At 36.1% G+C, this 20,846-nt stretch overlaps 1 protein-coding gene across 10 annotated transcripts in view; it reads left to right on the forward strand.

The window, feature by feature from the left end:
* KIF13A (kinesin family member 13A) overlaps positions 1 to 20,846 on the forward strand; it is a 262,629-nt gene that overhangs the window by 211,992 nt on the left and 29,791 nt on the right. For 8 of the 10 annotated variants that reach the window (XM_074207196.1, XM_074207200.1, XM_074207201.1 and 5 more), the window contains 12 exons: positions 841 to 1,005; positions 1,790 to 1,963; positions 7,619 to 7,770; positions 7,908 to 8,040; positions 8,276 to 8,422; positions 12,011 to 12,049; positions 14,013 to 14,112; positions 16,270 to 16,396; positions 17,418 to 17,473; positions 18,435 to 18,559; positions 18,775 to 18,951; positions 19,458 to 19,550. In XM_074207196.1, the coding sequence (XP_074063297.1) occupies positions 841 to 1,005; positions 1,790 to 1,963; positions 7,619 to 7,770; positions 7,908 to 8,040; positions 8,276 to 8,422; positions 12,011 to 12,049; positions 14,013 to 14,112; positions 16,270 to 16,396; positions 17,418 to 17,473; positions 18,435 to 18,559; positions 18,775 to 18,951; positions 19,458 to 19,550 (1,488 nt within the window). The remainder of the gene's footprint in view (positions 1 to 840; positions 1,006 to 1,789; positions 1,964 to 7,618; positions 7,771 to 7,907; positions 8,041 to 8,275; positions 8,423 to 12,010; positions 12,050 to 14,012; positions 14,113 to 16,269; positions 16,397 to 17,417; positions 17,474 to 18,434; positions 18,560 to 18,774; positions 18,952 to 19,457; positions 19,551 to 20,846) is intronic. The other 2 variants (XM_074207198.1, XM_074207206.1) reach the window with 1 other exon arrangement.

A 20,846-nucleotide genomic window follows, 5' to 3' on the forward strand; every position in this document is an offset into this window, starting at 1 on the left:
CAGATTAAAATATAGTTTAGTAGGTACACAGTAGTTCCATATTCAGCCATGGACATATCATCACCAATGGTACAGCCAGTACCATTAATTGCTTCTACTCCACAAGATCAAAAGCAGACTCCTGTAATGAATAGAAATAATGCCTGATTCCTTTAGCTACTTTTTCAGTTTTCTCTCTGACTAATTTTTCTCTATTGTCATTTTCCCCATATTCTACCTTACAGGGTTGCTGAGAGAATCATCTGAGATTATAGACATATATATGCAAATTTGCATACATATTTAGCTTTTAGCAGACCTAAAAGAATTATGTAAATGCTAAATACTCTAATTAGTCTTTCTACTTTAAATTCATTAAGCCCATCATGAACATGGTACCTGAACACCATGTTTTTCCTTCATTGTCGAAGAAGATCATGACATCAGGGAAGTGATGCCATGACAAGAACATGAATTGGATTTGAGTGAGGAGGTGCTGTGCTAGGTCACCAGCCTCACTTTCTACTCCAGAATCATCTGGGTTCAGTGACCAAATATGAGTCAGGATGACTGGAGATGGTCCTAGATTCGAGGCATTCAGGGTTAAGTGATTTGCTCAAGGTCACACAGCTAGGAATTCAAACTTTTGCCTTTCTGATTCCAAGACCAATGCACCACCTAGCTCCCTTTGTTCTGGATTTGTTTTAGATTGCCTGAACACCATATAAAGCAGGTAAAGTAGATGCAATTCCTTGCCCAGTAAAGTCCTGATCCAGCCACTGCTGACTACTAGGTTTTTACTGACCCTTCTGGGTATATCCTTCACAACCTTTGCCCACTTAATGTTTTTTTTTGTCCCAGGTTGCAGGACGCCTCCATGTTGAAGTGATGCGTGTCACAGGAGTTGTTCCAGAGCGTGTGATTGAAGGTGATGACTCCTCAGAGAACTCTAGCGAGAGCGGGAGCCTTGAAGTTATGGACAGCAATGGTGATATCATCCACCGAGTCAAAAAACTGACCTGTCGGGTGAGATGCATACTGGGAAGGGTGTTCATGTGTGAGAGATCTTAAAATAGAATAGTTAGTAATCTAGCAAGAGATGTTTTTCACTTGATTTGGTTAAAGTTAAATGAATTGAGCATGGCTACAAAATCTGAGTGTGTAAGTCTTTCTAAAGATTGTTTACTTTACCTAAAAATGCATTTTGTGGGGCAGCTAGGTGGCACAGTGGATAGAGTACTGGCCATGGAGTGAGGAGGACCTGTGTTGAAATCTGACCTCAGACACTTAATAATTGCCTAGCTGTGTGACCTTGGGCAAGTCACTTAATCCCATTGCCTTAAACAAATAATTTTAATAAAAATGCATTTTGCCTTGAAGGAAGTAATTTATAAAAGGTAATGAATGAGAACCTGCTAAGTAGTATCAGAGAGTCAACTTGCTATGTAACTACTCTGTGTACATTTCCAGTTATGGTTGAATCCATTCTAAGTTCTGGGGACAAAGAGAAAGGCAAAAGACAGTTCCTGGGCCTCAAGGAACTCACAATTGAATGAGAGAGTCAGCATGCAATCCATTGTTACCTACTGCCTAGATTAGGAAGGGCATTAACAATCAGAAAAGGCTTCTTATAAAAGTAGGACTTTAACAGACTTCGAGGAAACTAGGGAAGCTAGGAGGCATAGTTGAGGAGGGCAAAAGTTCTGGGCATGGAAATGTATTTCATGATTAACATTTACATTTGAGAATATTGAGAGAACAATTTTTCAAGTAGATGTTTTTCTTACTGAAGTTGTATTTATTTCCTCAGGTAAAAATTAAAGAAGCAACTGGGCTACCCCTAAATCTCTCTAATTTTGTCTTCTGTCAATACACATTCTGGGACCAGTGTGGGTCAACAGTAGCAGCTCCAGTGGTTGATCCAGATGTGCCCTCACCTCAATCCAAGGAACCTCAGTTTACAGTAACTTTTTCTCACTGTGAGGTATAAATTTCATTAATTTAATTTAATTAACACTTAGTAAATGATGACTGCATTGAGAATACTCTGCTAGGTGATAGAGGAGATTAAAAAGATCAATAATAATAGCTAACATTCATTTAGTACCATAAGATATGCCATGTGTTTTACATACATTCTTTCATTTGATACAATCTTGTGAAATAGGTTCAAGTTTCATGATTCCCATTTTACAGATAACTGAAATTTGGTGCTATTATCTTAAGTGGAATTCAAATACAGATGCTTCTGCCTCTATATCATCATGCCTTTGCTAAACTAAGATATAATTTCTAATTTCATGGAACTTATGTTCCTATGGCAAATTGGGCACATACACAACAATTACCTCTAATAAAAATATATAATTATAAAAATGAGAGATGAACAAGTGTTAGAAGAGTTTCTCAAGGAAAGAAAAGATATTTTTGACATAGTTGATGAAGGTTTTCTGGAAGAAGTATAATTTGAATTTAACTATAAAATATGGGTGGGCAGAGATAGGGAAAGGACATGATAGACATTGAAAATAGTCTGAAAACATGGAGGTAGGAATGTGAGAGTTATGCAATTGGAAGTTAATGACTACATCAATTTAGAATATATGGAAGAGAGTAATAGAGATAAGATTAAAAATGTAATGTGGCCTGGTATGATCTTGATTTGAATTGTACATTGTAGGCAATAGGGGATTGTTGAAGGGTCAGTCTGGCAAAGGGACTGCCTATATATGTAAGGATGATAAGTCTGGCAAATAGGTAGGGTAGACAGGAATTGTAAAAATTGCAAAAAATATAAGTAGATTTGTTATGAGGCTATCCCAAGTATTGTAATGATTATAAACTGTGAAAGACTTAACAACTCTGACTGATATAACAATATGCAACAGTTCCAAAAGACTCATGGTAAGAAATGTTATACATCTTCAGAGAGAGAACTGATGAACTCTGAGTGCATTTTGAAGCATATATTTTTCTCCTTTAGTTTCCTTATTCCACACACACACAACATGACTAATGTGGAAATGTGGTTTGCATGATTTCATATGTATAATGTGTATCATATTTCTTGCTTTCTCAGTGGGTAGGAGAGGGGAGATAGAGAAAAACTGGAATTTAAAAGTGTTTTAAATAAAATAAAATACTTTCCAATTAAAGAAGCTGTTTTGCAGTAGTTTTGCAGTAGAGATAATAAGGTCCTATAGTAGCAATGGAAAGAGAGGAGGTGACAGTTACAGGAGATGTTTCAGGGGTAGAATCTTGCGGACTTTGTACCTAATTATCACCTTTGTACCTAATTATCACCTGTCTTCTTCAACTCATAAAGCCCAATTCTTTACCTCTCTTGAGAAGGAGTGATAACCAGCTAAGGACCAAAACTCATTTACATTTTCTAGGTCTCACCTAACTTTTTCTAAAATAAGGAAATAAATTAAATTATTCATTGATCCCTTCTAGTCCTAACTTCTTTTCCAGGTTGCAGGCCTAAATCCACACTTGTCTACAAGACATCTCTATCTGCTGATACTTTAAATTCAACATGTTCAAAATTTAACTAATCTTTCTCCATGAATCTGCTCAACTTCTGAGTTCCATTGCTGTCGCTGTTGTGTACATATATTCCCAATATCTTAGGTTCAAAAACATATTGATCTTTTTCTGTCATATCAAATTACTACAAAATTCAGAAAATTTTGCCTTGTATCTACTATCAGACTCTTAGAAATGGGCTAAGGAACAGGAAATAAATAGGAAATAGATTTTAGGAACAGGAAACAGGAAATAAAAGGAAATAAACAACAGGAAATAAAAAGCATGGGAGGCAGCAAGAGAGTCAGGTATATTTTTTCTAATGCTATATTTAGAACTTGAAACTTTAACCTTTGTATTTTTAGAAATAAAATAAACATTAATAGTTGAATTTAGTCAATACTCATCATCAATTAAAATTAGTAACACCTGTTAGTCAATGATTATTGAACTGTAAGATACTTCTAGAAGGCACATGAATTGGATTTGAGTGATGAATTGCTGTGTGAAGTCACCAACCTTACTTTCTCCTCTAGAGTCATCCAAGTTCAGTGGTCAGATATGAATCAGGATGCAAGACAATCAGGGTTAAGTGACTTGCCCAAGGCCACACAGGTAGTAAGAGTCTAGTGTCTGAGGTCAGATTTGAACTCCTGTTCTACTGACTCCAAGGCCATTACTCTGTCCACTGCGCCACCTAGCACTCTATGAGGAAGACAGAATAGAAGTAACTCAAAGGAAACATTTGTAAATTTAGAATACCCACCCCAGGTGTTCACATGGACTATTTGTGCCCGCCCTGGAGTAGAGCATTCCAAGCTCATATTGGCCTGATCAGCCACAGTCAGACACACTGTGGTTTGCCTCAAACATAGTGATGTCATTTTGATTTTCTTCGATAACAAAAGACAAGAACCAACCTAACCAACTTCTAGAAAGCACAACTTACCTAGACAAAACAGTGTCTAAGAAAGAAAAGGAAGTAATTTACATTCTTTTAAATATCTTGAAAATGGAATTCTGTAGCTTCCTTTTTCTTTTTTCTTTTTCTTTTTCTCATAAAGTCCTTCCTAATGTCTAGCCTGTATTCTTCCTCTTGAAATTTAAAGATTTGTATCTTTTTTGTCTCCATATATTTCTAGTTCCCTTATGTATCTTGACTGGGAGCCAAGAGACCTGGGTACTCTTCCCAGGCTTTACCACAGATTTGCGGTGTAACCACACTTAGATCATACACTAGCTATGACACTACCCACAAGTGTTCCCCTTCCCTCATTAGAAACCCAACTGACCAAAATTTCCTTTAATTTCATATCTTCCTATGTTTCACCCCTTCCAAACCTATTCTAAGACCTCCACTCTATATTCTTTAGGTCAATTCCCCTGCTCTGATTTCAGTTTACTGCCTCCCCTATAGCTCTATACTGTTCTTTACTTTTGAATTCCTTGCAGGCTTGTCCTTTAGCTGCTCTGCTCTTGCCAAACCTCAGCCTTGTTCAGTAGATGATGCCTAGGGGAAGTTTCCCAACATTACATTACAAATTCATCTTATCCAAACTCATCTGGACACTCATTGAATCAAAGCAGACATTTTTCCCTAATTGATTCCCACTTTCATTCTTCATAGGAGTCATTCCACATTTTTTCTTCCCTCCTCAAACCTCCCATGTCTACCCAATCATCCTTCTCATCTGAGAACACTGGCTTGCTTTATACTAAGAAAACTGAGGTCAATTAATGTGAGTTCCCCCTTCTCCATTCCTTTCTTCTCAAACTCCTTGACATTTCTCACATTCTCTACCTTTACCCCAATCTCACAGAGAAATAATGCTTCTCTTTGCCAAGGAAGGTAACCTTTTCTACTTGTACACTTAATCTCTTCTCTTTACTTATTCTCCTGCTGATTGCAACCTTGGCCATACCCTTTCTCAAATCTTCCACCACGCCTTATCAAAATTCTTTCCCTGTTGCTTTCCCTCTGCCTGGGTCTCCACCTTCTTATGAAATAAAGAACAAAACACTACCACTGCCTAAGGCTATATCATCCAGTTCTTTTACCTTTCCCATGCATACTTCTTTAAAAAGTTGTATCTACTTTCCCTTCTCTCCCTCACTAATCAACTCTTTGTAATCTGGCTTCCAATCTTACCACTCACCAAAATTTCTGTCTCAAATTACTAATGATCTCTTAGTCTAAATCTCATCTTTTCTGAACCTAATCATTCTCAACTAGTTGCTGCATTTGACCTGTTGATTACTGTCTTCTACTGTGTACTTTCTCCTTTTCTGAATTTCTGTGACCCTCCTCTCTCTTGATTCTCCTCCTATCTGTCTGATCATTTCTCAGTCTAATTGTGTTCTCTATAATTCTGTACAAGACCTCTTCTTCAATCTCTCTCCCCTCTCCCCCCTCCCTCCCTCCTTCAACTTTCATAATTTTAACATTCTTCTTTATAAAAAAAGTTCCCCAGATCTATATATCTAGCTGCAGTCTCTGTCCTGAGTTTCAATTCTACATCACTAATTACCTTTTGGACATGTCAGGATGTCCTGGGAACAGGTCCAAAAACTGAATTTATTCCACCAATATCCTCTATTATTCTCATTTTCCCTATTTATTTTGAAGGTACCATGGTTCTTCTATATCTCAGCTATGCAACTCTCTCATTATCTTATACTTGTTATTTCTACCTTCACAATATTTTTTTTTAGATTTTTTTCAAGGCAATGGGGTTAAGTGGCTTGCCCAAGGCCACACGGCTAGCTAATTATTAAGTGTCTGAGGTCAGATTTGAACCCAGGCACTCCTGACTCCAAGACCAGTGTTCCATTCACTGTGCCACCTAGCTGCCCCCCTTTCACAATATTTTTGCCTTTCAGAAATAATTCTTCTGCTTTATGAAAAATTTTTAAGGAGGTGAAATCTGAATTTATTTAGAAGATAAATGATAGATTTAATATTGGCATTGTTACATCAACAAACCCTTTTATATCATAGGACTAAAGAAGAAAAACACAATGCTTATCTGTTTCAATTTGAAGAATTCAATCAAAATCCCTCCCTTCATTGATTCTCTCCACTTACACACCTTAGTTTGGGTCCATATTTCTCATGTGGATTATAGCATTTATTACAAAAGCCTTTTGGTTAGTTTTCTGTTTCAGGTTTCCAGTGCTACACCCTGATGTCAAAGTAATTTTTCTTATGTTTTCCAATCTATCAATGTCATTTTCCTAATCAGTAATCACTGAGGCATCTATTGCCTCCAGGGTAAAATATTCATTTCTTTGTTTAGATTTTAGAGCCCTTTCCAGTCTCACTGGTCTTACTTTCCCTCCCATAGTCTGTGATTCAGCATAACTGGTCTCTGTTCCTTTAAAATAACCCTCCCTCTCTCCCCTTTCTCTGCACCTTTGCCTCTGGTCACACTCTATTCCTGGAATTCTCAGGCACCATTTTTCTGCATGAAACCTTTCTTGAACTCTCAAAAAATATTCTTTTTCCTTTCAGACTTCCTTGTATATACTTTGTAAATATTTGAAATTTGTTAATTTTATATTAATACTGTATATACTTATATATATTTTTGTCTTCATCTATTAAGTTTTTTAAAAAATTATTGATGTCTTTTGCTATTAGGTCATCCTCATCGCTCAGAGATTTGGTATTGAAGGAGATTTTAGAGGTCACTAAATCTATTTCTTTACCCCATCTGGGAAAGTCAGATCCAGAGAAATTAATTCACTTGCCTAAGATCACATGGGCAGGATGGGGGTTTGAACTTGCATCCTGTTACTCTAAATCCTTTGTGCTTTACACTGTACCATGCTATCTACTTTTTTTTCTGACTATAACTGTCCCCTATTCTTCAAGCCATCCCGTATAACAAAGAATAAAAAACAGAAGGGAGGAGATAGGGAAAGAATTTCAGTAAATATAGACAACACATCAGAGTATCCTGATGGTACTTTATGTACCCAATCTATAAAACAGAAGGGATGATTTCAATATAAGAACCCAAATCTTTATGGGACAAAGATGATTAAATAAGTGCCATATAAATTATTCTTCATTCTTCTACCCTGTTGATCCCTTCTCTCCTTGTTCTAGGATTATGTTGTGAATGTCACAGAAGAATTCTTAGAGTTTATTTCAGATGGAGCTCTTGCAATTGAAGTTTGGGGTCACAGGTGTCGTGGAAATGGAAGTTCCATCTGGGAAGTTGATTCTCTTCATGCTAAAACCAGAACCCTCCAGGACAGGTTAGTGATTGGCTATCAAGCCAAGGCTCGGGATGGGGCTGACATCTCATGGGGCAGCTTGTAAGTCAATCAGCACAGTGAGCTCCAGTGTTCATGAGTGCTATAAAGCATCACTGGCTGATCTGTTGTCCTTTTAGATGGAATGAAGTCACTCGAAGAATAGAAATGTGGATTTCCATACTTGAACTTAATGAAATGGGTGAATATGCTGCAGTGGAACTCCATCAGGCCAAAGATGTGAATACGGGGGGTGTCTTTCAGCTGAGACAGGTAGTGCCCCGGATTTTTCCCCATCTACTATACCTCTGCATGCATTGCCCTGACTTTTCTTGTCAGGTTTAAACACATGCATTTCTCCCTGTCTCTCTCTTTCCCTCCCTTTCCTTTTTCCTCCTCTCTTTTTCCCCTCCCTGTCTCTTTCTCTCTTTCCCTCCCTTTCCTCTTTCCCCCATTCCTTATGACTACTTTCTTCCTCACCACTACATTCAATTCTTTTTCTATTCAGGGTCATTCACGTAGAGTTCAGGTAACAGTCAAACCTGTTCAGCACTCTGGTACATTGCCGCTGATGGTGGAAGCCATTCTCTCTGTCTCTATTGGCTGTGTAACTGCCAGATCTACCAAACTCCAGAGAGGATTGGATAGCTACCAGGTAAGGAAGCAGGGTTCGAAGTGAGCTTTTTAAAGGGGACTGGTTAATTGAAAGTAAATGGTGATGGTTAGAGGACTTTAATGAGGATTTATCAGCCTTCAATAACAGTTTGACTACTCAAAATTCGTTTATTTATAATCTCTATTTCCAACTTTTAAATCTTTGCTAGAACTATAATATTATGGTTATGTAATATAGAATATATCTCTTACTGTGAGTGGTTCTTTTTTTTTGGCAAGACAATGGGGTTAAGTGACTTGCCCAAGGTCACACAGCTAGGTAATTAAGTGTCTGAGGCCAAATTTGAACTCATGTCCTGATTCCAGGGCCAGTGCTCTATGTACTGCTCCACCTAGCTGCCCCTGATTGGCTCTTTTGAAAAATGACTCAAGTCATGATGGATGTTCTACCTCACTGTAGTGCCTATCTGTCTATCTCCTAAGATCTTTTCACTTTTTACTCTATTTTACCAGCTGTATGCAGCTGTAGTAAAAGAACAAAAAGATGAATTCAAGTCTTTTCTGTCTAGTTAGTCTGAGTGTGATAAAGGCATTTTAAAGCAAAGAAAAGTCTTAAGAAGCAGTAATCAATTTTGGAATCAGAGATAATAGCTTCTTTTATCATAGTACTTAAATCATTCCATAAGAATAAGGTTTATTTTTGATGTTCAGTTGTTTGTCATGTCTGATTCTTCACCTATTTGGGGATTTTTTGGCACAGATACTGGAGTAGTTTGTCATTTCCTTCTCCAGTACATTTTACAAATAAGGAACTAAGACAATCAAGGTGAAGTGACTTGCCCAGAGTCCCACAGCTACTAAGTGTCTGAGGCCAGATTTGAACTAAAGAAGATGAGTCTTCCTGAGAATAAGATAGAATGTTAACAAATGGTCCTTAGGGGCGGCTAGGTGGCACAGTGGATAAAGCACTGGCCCTGGAGTCAGGAGTACCTGGGTTCAAATCTGGTCTCGGACACTTAAAAATTACCTAGCTGTATGGTCTTGGGCAAGCCACTTAACCCCATTTGCCTTGCAAAAACCTAAAAAAAAAAATGGTCCTTGATAGGGTAATGTAGTTCACCAAATATCTACTTTACTACTACATAATGTCTACCACTGTTAAAGAATGATTCCAATACAAATGACTCAGACTATTAAATTCTCTAATTTGGATTCATGCACATCCTTTCAAACCAAGGAATCATGGATAGAAGAAAACCACTTTTTTCTTTTGGTCTTCTGGTTCCTACAAGAAAATTGGGCTTAAGTCCAGCCACTTCTATTTGTCCTCAGAGTTGCATAGCAACCAAACGAAAACTTTTCTGCAGACCAAATGTAAGCATGTTGAAAATCTGGCTCTGAGTTAAGACTTTTTGAATAGGGAGTACTGTTAAGACAGCTGTTCTCTTATCAACCAATTCTTTCCTACCCTCCAACTGAACTTTTACTCAAGTTTGCAATGTAACAATGGTGAATGTAATAATAGAGTAGCTAAAAACACAGGGAAATGTCCCCTTTCCCCTCCTCCATTCACCCTTGGGTTAATAATAATCTACTTACTGCCTATGAAATTAAGAATGGGGTTCAAAGTTTGTTCATTCTAATTCTACCACTAAATTGCTAGTCACTTTAACCTCAGACAAACAATGATAGCAGAATGTACTAGGTTGGCTTAAGTGAATCTTCATATTTTTGTCAGAGCTAGGTTTCATCAAAATAAAAAGAGACAGTTGTTGGGCCAGCCTGCCATGCATTACCTAGTCATTTTGTACCTTTTTTTTTTTAAGTAGTACCTGCTAAAAAGAAAAGTAGGGTTTTTTTTTTTCCTTTTTCCTGACAGGTCTCCACCAGTGGTTTTTCAAATGAACCTTTTTCTTTTCATTTAAAGAAAAGATGATACAGTTTGGTACAGTAGAAAGAGTGCTAGATTTAGTCAGAACATCTGAATTCAAATCCTACCTTTTGGTACTTACTACCTGTGTGGCCCTGGGCAAAGTACTTAACTTCTCTAGGTTACAGTCTTCTCATCTGTAAAATGAGTTGGTTGGACTAGATGATCTGTAAAGTTAATAATGTCCCTTCCAGTTCTAAGTCTTGGATCTGTTTAAGCACCAGCCTATAACATTCCTATTTCTCATTTGTCACTTACAGTAGCATTCAGTGATTAGAAACCACTCTGTAGATTAAACAAGTGAATGTAAAAGTACAAGTAGTTCTCATGTAATATGAAATATTCATTTAAGAGAGACTACTGTATTCAGAATTGTAATTATATCTTCCAAAGATTAATTCATCCAACTCAAAGCCCAGAGACTCTTATGTAATAGAAATTTAATAGATATTTATTGAACAAAAGAATCAACTAAGTTGAAATATTGATGTTTTTAAAAATCCTTAATTTGAAAGTAGACTATTCTTACATAAGAACAATGTTTAAGTTTTCTCCAAAAAAGCTTCCAAAAAGAAAGAAACTATAAAACACTGGTGTAATATTTTAAGTGGAAATGGTACCAATATGTCTAAAAATAACCTTACATTTTAGTTATAAACTTTGGCCACCTCTAGCTCATTATAGGGGGTGGAAAATAGAAGATAGGAAATTGTGTACATTAATGACCCAGATTTGGGGTCCATTGTGAGGATGACTAGGTTTTCCTCATGTGGTCTTAAATTCATAGAAGACATAGTCCTTCAGACCCACCCTGCACCTCCCAGAGGAGAGGAGGTGTTGAAGACTATGTTGTCTGTCATTTACATCACTAATTCAAGCATTGTAAACTGATAATAAGTATATATCTCTGAGTAATAGAAATTAGCAAATAGATAAATCAAGATATTCAATAATAAATTCATTCTGTCATGGACCTAGCTTTGACCTTAGACAGGCTATTGAGCTTTATAGATTAAATTTAAAAATTCTGAATGTTAAAGCAAGAATGAGACTTTTAACAAATTATCTTTTTTTTCCCCTCCCAATTTGTAAGTACTTTTTTAAATATAACTATAGTGGTCATCATATTGTTTATTCTAACAAAGCCAAAACACTTTAAGATAAAGAGGTGATTCTTAATAATGTTGCCTGGTCATTGAATTGTTCTGTTGAAATGTTATATCAAGTATTTAGGACATGTATTGTTTTTCTCATCAACATCAGTGCTGATTAACATGGGAAACAAACAACTCCATCAACTTACAATGATGATGTGTCCTTTTATTTTAATGATAGAACTCTACAGTATATTATTAAATAAAACATATATATTTATTTTATATATGTATATATTATTTTATATGCTTCACTATCAATCAATAAGTTTATGTTGAAGTCCTTGCTGAGTTAATTTACTAAGCCCTGGCACACAAGGATTTATTTCTTCCAATAGCCAGGATAGTTAAATACCCAATTCTTTTATTACTCTAAATATCAATAATAATTGTATAAAAATGATTAAATTCATTGAGTGCTATGTTTCATCACTGTGATGATATATGTAGATCTGTAAGAATGCATATATGAGCTGAAGATTTCCCCTCCATGAGTGCTGTTTGAGAAAAATGCATGTCCTTTGTGTTTATTTTCTCCTACCAGAGAGATGATGAGGATGGTGATGATATGGATAGTTATCAGGTATTGCTGCTGCTGTTAATCCTGTGGCATGGGGTACAGCTAATGCTAACTGCCAAGATTGAAAAATAGAGGGTAGGGAGGAGGAGGAACATCAAAATAAGGAAGGGCAGCCCTTCTGTAGTGATGATTATGCTTTAATCAAAAGATATGATGGTATTGTATATAGATCTCTATTCATATATTATAATCTGATAGTATTTTTTATATTTCAATAATTATCATAAGGATGTCCTCAATAAAAGAATAAACAAAACATTCAACATAGGGGATGTTAATACATATACACTAAAGACCTAGTATCTAACTTTAAACTATTTTTGTGTCTTCTGACACTTACTAGATTTTTTCAGAGAGAAAGCATGGAATGTGAGGTAATATGATATGGTGGAAAACATTTACATTTGGAGCCAGAGGACCTGATCTCTCTTTGGGTACCACTTTTCTCATTTGTTAGATGAGGGATATCTGAAGTTCAATCTAAACTTCTAGCTTTAAACCAGGGTTCCATGATAGAAGACTAGTTTTGAAGTCAGTGGTCCCAAGCTAGAAGTCCATCTCTGCCATGTGGTAGCTAAGTGACCTTCAACATTCACTATATATCACTTTGGGCTTCCATTTCCTTGTGCATAAAATGAAGCAACTGAACTAGGTGGTCTCTAAGGTCCTTCCGGGGTCTGGAAATTCTGAAATATTTTTAGGGTGAGACATTATAGATAGGTAGAGAAAAACCAAAGATTTGTGTGGTTTTGGTTTTGGTTTTTTCCATTTTAATTACTCTTTTACATTTAGAAATAGTCTAAAATTACCAAGATATAGTTATTTCTAATACCAAAGATAGCAGGGGAGTGAATTTTTATCTTGCTCATTATCTGTTGATTGGCTTGATGTTAGAGTTCAGAGAGGCAAACTAAAATAAAGGTGTCTGGGTTTTGTTCCCAACCATTCTCCATATATATATATATATATATATATATATATATATATATATATATATATATATATATATATATATAGTTGTCTGACCTCTATGTACCTCTCTGCCTATAAAATCTAAGTCTTTTGATTTATGTTTTTACAATCCAAAATTCTGTAAAATAGAATAGGATATGACCAAGAAAAGATCAGTCAAGGAGGAAATTGTTGGGGCTTTGAGGAGTTTACTTTTTTATTTGTTTTCATTTTCCCCAGCCTCATAGATTATATAAGGAAAAATAGCAACAACAAAAGTTCGGAAAAAAATAGCAACCTCCCCTTCAGTTTTCACACCTGCTCCAGTGCCATTTACTAACTTCCTGCGGGCTGTTTGTGTGCTTCTTGCCACCTCATATCACAGTGAAGAGTCAACCAGACATTCCTGTGATGTCCTAGAGCATGACTTACTGCATGTTGGGTTTTTGCATGGAAAATTTTTTTTGTTTGTCCTCTTGATGGTTATTGGAAATCAAAATCTTTTCAGCAAGTTTGAAGGGTTCCCTGCTGATCTATCCCTTATGTTCCAGAGATCACAAGGCCATTGAACTATAAAAATGCCTGTCTTTTTCCATTCCATAAGCTACTACCTATGTAATGTGGGTTCTCTTCATAAGGTTCTTCTGATTAGAGTCCAAAACCTTCAAATGTACAGCTGTACATTAAAATATTCCCTCCTATTATACCCTTCCCCAAAAGCATGAAAAATCACCCAGCATCTAGTGAAATTTGAATTCATTTTGCTTTTCAGTATAATTGTCCTTTTGGGATGACTGGGGGGTGAAAAGGGACTCTGATTTCTGACTATTGGAATCTCTGATCAGCATGTGGTGTTATGGAAGGGTTCTTACTCGCTTACATTAATTACTAAGCTCTGTTCAATGGCCCTTTCTAATGAGAAGTTTTCAGATCAGATTAAATGTTCTTGAATAATAAAGAGAGAAACTAGTTGATTGTATAATCTACAGGAACATGTTTCCATTCCCATCTTTAGGAAGAAGATTTAAACTTCGTGAGAGAGAGATGGTCTGATGCACTCATTAAGCGTAGAGAATATTTGGATGAACAGATAAAAAAAGTTAGCAATAAAAAAGGTATGTGGATAAGCTCTAAGCATTGAAATTTAATAGAGCAGGTATTATTAACCCCTTATTATTTGGGCATAGAACCCTTGGAATGACTGCCAAAACCTATGCACTCAATCTTAGAATCTTGTTTTTAAAATGCACAAAATAAAAAAACAGAGAATTACAAAGAAAAACAGCTATATTGAATGAGTTATCAAAATATTTTTTTAAAACAAGTTTATAATCCCCAGTTTAAAAAATTCATCTTTACAGTGAGTTGCTTGGCCAGCAATGGGGTTCAGATCAGATTAAAATGTAAATGGGATATGTTTAACAAAAAAAAATTATATAAAATATACTGTAAATATAAAATAATGCTTTATATAAAAATACATATAAATTACAATGTAGAAGTATAATATGTTAATTTGTGGTTTTTCTAAAGTCAATATATGGCCTGCAGGGATCTGTAAAGAAGAATGATACAGTAATTATGTATAAAAATACATAAGAAAGATATATGAGAATATAGAAATATACATTTGAATTTGACACCATTACCCTGGACCACTGGAGTTAAGTGAATTGCCCAGGATTATATGAACTAATATATATCAGAGTTAGGAACTGAACCCAAGTCTTCCTGACCCCAAGGCTACCTTTTATTCCTCTTAACTATAGCTGAAAAACAGTGGGAGGGAGAGATGAAGAAATTACTGAAGCTAAAGCAAAGTAGAGAAGGAAGATGAAAGAGAGAGTAAAGAATATTAAGTTCAAAGACAAATGAAGGAACAAACTTTGTTTTTCTAAGCACAACTTAAATTGGAGATTATTAGAGGAACTGACTAATCAGAGGAAAGGGTCATGGAACTAGAGTGCTCTTCTAGGGTGAGGAGACTGCTAGGTAACAACGAACAAAGAAATTTTAGAAAGTCAGGAGAACAAATTAGAAAAGAATGAAGGAGCAAAGATGACTGACCAGGGCCCTTGTCCTGACCAGTCTGAGGTCTGGAAGTCATGGTGTGAGGCATCTGAACTGGAATTTGGTGGAAGACGTAGCAGTGTGGTAGGGTGGGGGAAAGGCCCGGATTTGGGACAGAACTGCCTTGTTACCTCTGTGCTCTCCTCTAGGCTTTGCTTCCTCATCTCTGACATAAGATTTGACCAGTTGTCTACAAAGCCTTCAGCTCTAAGTCCTATGATCTCTAAGCAAATAAGTAAAACCTATAAGAAATAAGGAAAATTCTCACTACATCTTCTCTCCCTTTCCTCCACTCCCCCTCCAGAGTGAAACTAATTGCTTCTGAATTCTTGGCTATTTGTCATATTAATTAATGAAAGCTAACTGATTGATTTTATCAACTATAAATTTTAACTTGTAAGGAATTAATTGAATTATTGGTTGGAGAATTTCTTGTATCTCAGATCCAGAATTTCTGTGAAGGGAAAGAAAATACTAAGCACTTTACAGATATCCTCACAACCCCCCAATATTGATGCTTATTGGTATCCTCATTTTAGAATTGAGGAAATCAAGGCAAACAGAAGTGACTTGTCCAGGCTCACACAGCTGGTTAAGTATCTGGGACTGGTCTTGAACTCAGGTCTCCACACCTATTACTTTATCCACTGAACCACATAACTGCCTCTGTACTATCCATCTTCCTTATGTTGGAGGGAAGAGATATTCAGTCATTTTTCAATTGTATCTGACTCTTCATGACCCCATTTGGAGTTTTCATGGAAAAGTGGCTTGTTATTTCCATCTCCATATCATTTTATAGATGAGAACACTGAGGCAAATAGGATTAAGTGTTTTGGTCAGGATGACAGAGCTAATCCAGATTTGAACTCAGGAAGGTGAGCCTTCCTCTCTCCAGACCTGGCCCTCTATCCATTGTGTCACTTAGCTGCCCCTGAAGAGATATTAATAAAATTCATGGGTTTTTAAGGGGAAAATATATGGTTTTGAAATTTATTAAATTCTAATTATCTCTTGCATTTTTAATTAGTCAGTTTCTTAGTTTTTCTGACTTTAATTATGAAATAAAGGAGCTCATGGTCAAGGCCACATTGTTGCAAGGATCACTGAAAATTCATCTCGTTTTTCTTTGAATGATAATAATTGAACTTTCTTCCCTCCTTGCTTTCTGTTGCCTATCATCCTTTCAACTTCTATTGCAGAGAAAACAGAAGATGACCTGGAACGGGAAGCACGGCTGGTAGAACAGTGGGTAGGCTTGACAGAAGAGAGGAATGCCGTGCTGGTTCCTGCTCCAGGCAGTGGGATTCCTGGAGCTCCTGCTGACTGGTAAGCACTAGCACACACTTTTGTGACCCATCCTGAACCACTGAGGGAAGTGTTGTTTCTTTGATTTTTCCCTGACTTTTGTCTGTTCTTCTCAATAAAATCTAATTTTCTTCCTATTTCATTATTTCCAGTCCCCCCATTTCTATCCTTACCCCAGTCCTCCTTACCTGTACTGATTTTGGATGCCATGAGAGAGAGGTGGAGCATGGGGTCTGAAGTCAAGAAGGCTCTGTGACCCAGGGGAGGTCATTTAACCTCTTTTTCAAACTCCCTAACTTTAGAAATGAGTTAAGAATAGCACCTATCTCTTAGGTAGTTACAAGGATGGAGTGAGATCTTGTTAAATACTTAGCACATAGTAGTAAATGTTCCTTTACTTCCTTCCATAAATACATTAACACATTTTAGAAGGATTCCAGATAATCCAGATGTGATTTATTTTGCAAATGAAATTGATTTTGTGTGTTTTCTCCTAAATTACATATCCTATTTGTATAAGATGGAGTAGCTAAGTGACTGTGTAGATAAAGTGTTGAGCATGGAGTCAGGAAGACCTGAGCTCAAATCCAGCCTCAGACACTGACTAGCTGTGTGACCCTGGGCAAGTCTCTTAACTCTTCTCAGTTTCCTCATCTGTAAAATGAGCTGGAGAAGGAAATGGCAAACTACCCACTATTTCTGCCAAGAAAACCCCATGAGGGTTAAAAAGACTCAAATATAACTGAACTGACTAAACAATATAAATATATACAAGACACCTAAGATACATATGGTTTTGACTTCAAATCCTGAATTTTCCTATAATACTATACATTATTCTTTCCCTCTTTGCATTTTGGTGTTTTGTTTTTTAACAGATTATAAAGCAGATTGACAGTCTTTCTACTAATATTCCATTGATTTTTTTTTCCCCTTTACTTATTCCAATTACATGCAAAGATAGTTTTCAGCATTCATCCTTTTGCAAGCTCTTGAGTTCCATTAATGTTCCATTGTACTAGAAAATTGTTCTTATCTTTAGGACCCCACCTGCTGGGATGGAAACACACATACCAGTCCTTTTCCTTGATTTAAATGGTAAGTAGGTATTGGAATTAAATCTCTAACAATTTGTTTCATTTCTCAGGACCTAGTAATGTAGATCAATAAGTTAATAAATTAAGAAGGGAGAAAAAGATATCTTCAATATTTTTTCCAAATTACTCACATAAGGGTTTTACTGAATAAACTTTAAAAAAACATATATATGTATATATATATAAATTTGGTTTTTTGGAGGGTTGGGAGAAGGGATTGAGATTGGAGATATTTCACTGGTCCAGGGAACTCCAGGATAAGGAAACTCACTGCCAGGTGAAGCAGTGTTGGAACATTTTCTACTAAGTTTAGTCTCACTGTAACACTGATCACTGAGGGGTTAATGGATTTGCCCAGAGTCCCCCAGCCAGTATGTATCAGAATCAGGTTTGAATCCCTATGTTCCTGGTGCTGAAACTGGCTTCCTGTCAACATCATCAAGCTGCCTTTCATGAGGGTAGCCTCCATGCAGTTTATAGACATGATTGACAACAGGAATATGCAAAAATCTAGGGTTAGCATACTTCAATAAACATATAAAAGGGTAAACAGGATTATTTTTTAATCTAGCAATAGTAATTCCTTCTACAATGAGAAGCAGCATAATAATATGCCTCATAAAAATGCATAATTTTCAATCTCCAAAATAATGTTTTTTAAAAAATATACCAGCCATGATGTGGATTCTCGAAGGCTTAAATCAATAATAATTAAACTGAAGGTTGAATAATATAATATTCCTACCTCTCATCCTGATGTAAAGATGCAATGACTAAAACTACCATTTTTTAAAATGACTCAGTCCTCAATCCTCAATTTGGGGGAAAGGAATAATAAGAATTTTAATTCATTATACTTGTGACAGAAAAAGGGATCATTTTTTCCTTTTCTTTTCCTTTTGTTTGTTTTAAAACTGACCTTTTTTTTCTAAACCTTTTCTATGTGCCTTTGATGTAATTAGCTGATGACCTCAGTGCCAATGAACAGCTCATAGGTCCTCATGCATCTGGTGTTAACTCTATATTACCGAAGGAGCACGGGAGTCAGTTCTTCTATCTGCCAGTCATAAAGCATAGTGATGATGAGGTAATTGACTGCCTAACATTCTTTGAGGTGGCTTTGGATTAGTGTGTGATGCCCTGCATTCCTGTAACCATGTGGAATGGAATTCAGACATAGGGGGGAAAGACCTACTTCAGTGAATTTCAGTTCGGCATTTACTCTGTGGTCATTGTATTACAAAAGATTAGTTCCGTTTCCCTCTTCTCAGCCTGCTATCCTTTTCCTGTTTCTCATCTCAGGTTTCTGCTACTGCCTCTTGGGATTCCTCTGTCCATGATTCAGTGCACTTGAACAGGGTTACCCCACAAAATGAAAGGATTTACTTGATCATAAAGACCACAGTCCAGCTCAGTCATCCTGCTGCTATGGAGTTAGTATTACGTAAAAGGATTGCAGCCAATGTTTACAACAAACAGGTAATGTGGGACCCATTTCCACAATTATTCTTGTGACCTTTAGTCTCGTCATTTCTGTTAGAACTACAAAATAATTGGCTACATTTTTTGTGCTTAAGGCAATCTTTCCGATATACAGAATCACTCAATAAGCAGCCTATATAGTGTTTGTGTGTGTGTGTGTGTGTGTGTGTGTGTGTGTGTGTGTGTGTGTGTGTATTATGGTAAATAGCAAAACTGAAATAGTTCTTGCCCTCAAAGAACTTTTAGCCTATGAAACAATGTTTATAGCAAGATCACTTGATGTTGTGGGATCCAGAAAGGATTCATTTTCTAATGAATGAGCTGAGAGCAGAGAAGAGGCACATTCCAAGCATTTAACCAGATACCTCCTTGGTCTATACCTATATCACCTCTCACCTTGATTTTTGCAGTGGAAATTATATTTGAAAATATTTTTGAAACTTGAAAATATTTGAATTTAAAATTTTGTATAGAATTTAATTATGCTTTTTTCTTCCCACCAGAGTTTTACACAAAGTTTGAAGAGGAGAATATCTTTGAAAAATATATTTTATTCCTGTGGTGTAACCTATGAAATAGTATCCAATATACCAAAGGTAAAATAAAAACTTCAAATTTGGAAGTTTATTTTAAAATTTTATTATTAATCTTATAATTATAACATTTAAAACAGATGCCAATAATTAACAATAAATCTTAGGGCAGCTAGGTGGCGCAGTAGATAGAGTACCAACCCTGGAGTCAGGAGTACCTGAGTTCAAATCAGGACTCAAACACTTAATAATTACCTAGCTGTGTAGCCTTGGGCAAGCCACTTAATCCCATTGCCTTGAAAAAAAACCTAAAGAAAAAAAGAAAAAGAAAAAACAATCAAGCTCCAGTTAAGATCCCCAAATTTAAACCATTTATCTCTTACAATAGCCCCAAACATGTAATAAATTTCCAATTCAGACCCCTAAATTTAAATAATTTACCTCATAATTGAATAAAAGAAAAACATAACAAAATTATATTACCATGTCTTTTAAAAAATCAAATAATTTGGGGGCAGCAAGATGGCACAGTGGGATAGAGCACCAGCTCTAGTGTCAGGAGGACTTGAGTTCAAATCCAACCTCAGCCTACCTGTGTTATCTTGGGCAAGTCACTTAATCCCATTGCCTTAAATAATTTTTTTTGAATCAAACAATTTTAAAAGTATAAAAAATATCTTCAATGAAATACATTAAATTGCTTTTTTGTTTTGTTTTGTTTTTTTTGCAAGGCAAAAGGGGTTAAGTGACTTGCCCAAGGCCACACAGCTAGGTAATTATTAAGTGTCTGAGACCAGATTTGAACCCAGGTACTCCTGATTTCAGGGCTGGTGCTTTATCCACTGTGCCACCTAGCCGCCCCTCATTAAATTGCTTTTTTAAGACATCCTTTTTAGTATTAGATTTTTTTGGTTTTCATTATAACTGTACTTAATGTGATTATGGTTCTGGGGAATCTCACTTTGTGTCCTTTTCTATAAGTGTTTCTATACTTCCTTCTAAATATCTGCTATTTTTACTTTCTTAATGTCATTTTACATTAATATGTACTATGATGCATTTAAGTAATCTCTAATGCTTAGATATAAACATGGTTTCCAATTTGTTTGGGGTTTTTTTTTGTTTTTATAAATAATGTTGTTTAAATGCTTTTGCACAGATCATTACATTTCTTCCTTTTCATCAAGAACTCTTTAGGATGTCTTTCTTTTCCTTTTTTTTTTCCCTTATGTGTGGAGCAATGGAGTTAAGTGACTTGCCCAATGTAACACAGCTTTTAAGTATCACATAGATTTGAATTCATGGCTTCTTGATTCCAGGGCTCTATCCACTTCACCATCTAACTGCCCCTAGAATAAG

This window comes from Macrotis lagotis, chromosome X (assembly GCF_037893015.1).
Source record: "Macrotis lagotis isolate mMagLag1 chromosome X, bilby.v1.9.chrom.fasta, whole genome shotgun sequence".
NCBI classification, from domain to species: domain Eukaryota; kingdom Metazoa; phylum Chordata; class Mammalia; order Peramelemorphia; family Peramelidae; genus Macrotis; species Macrotis lagotis.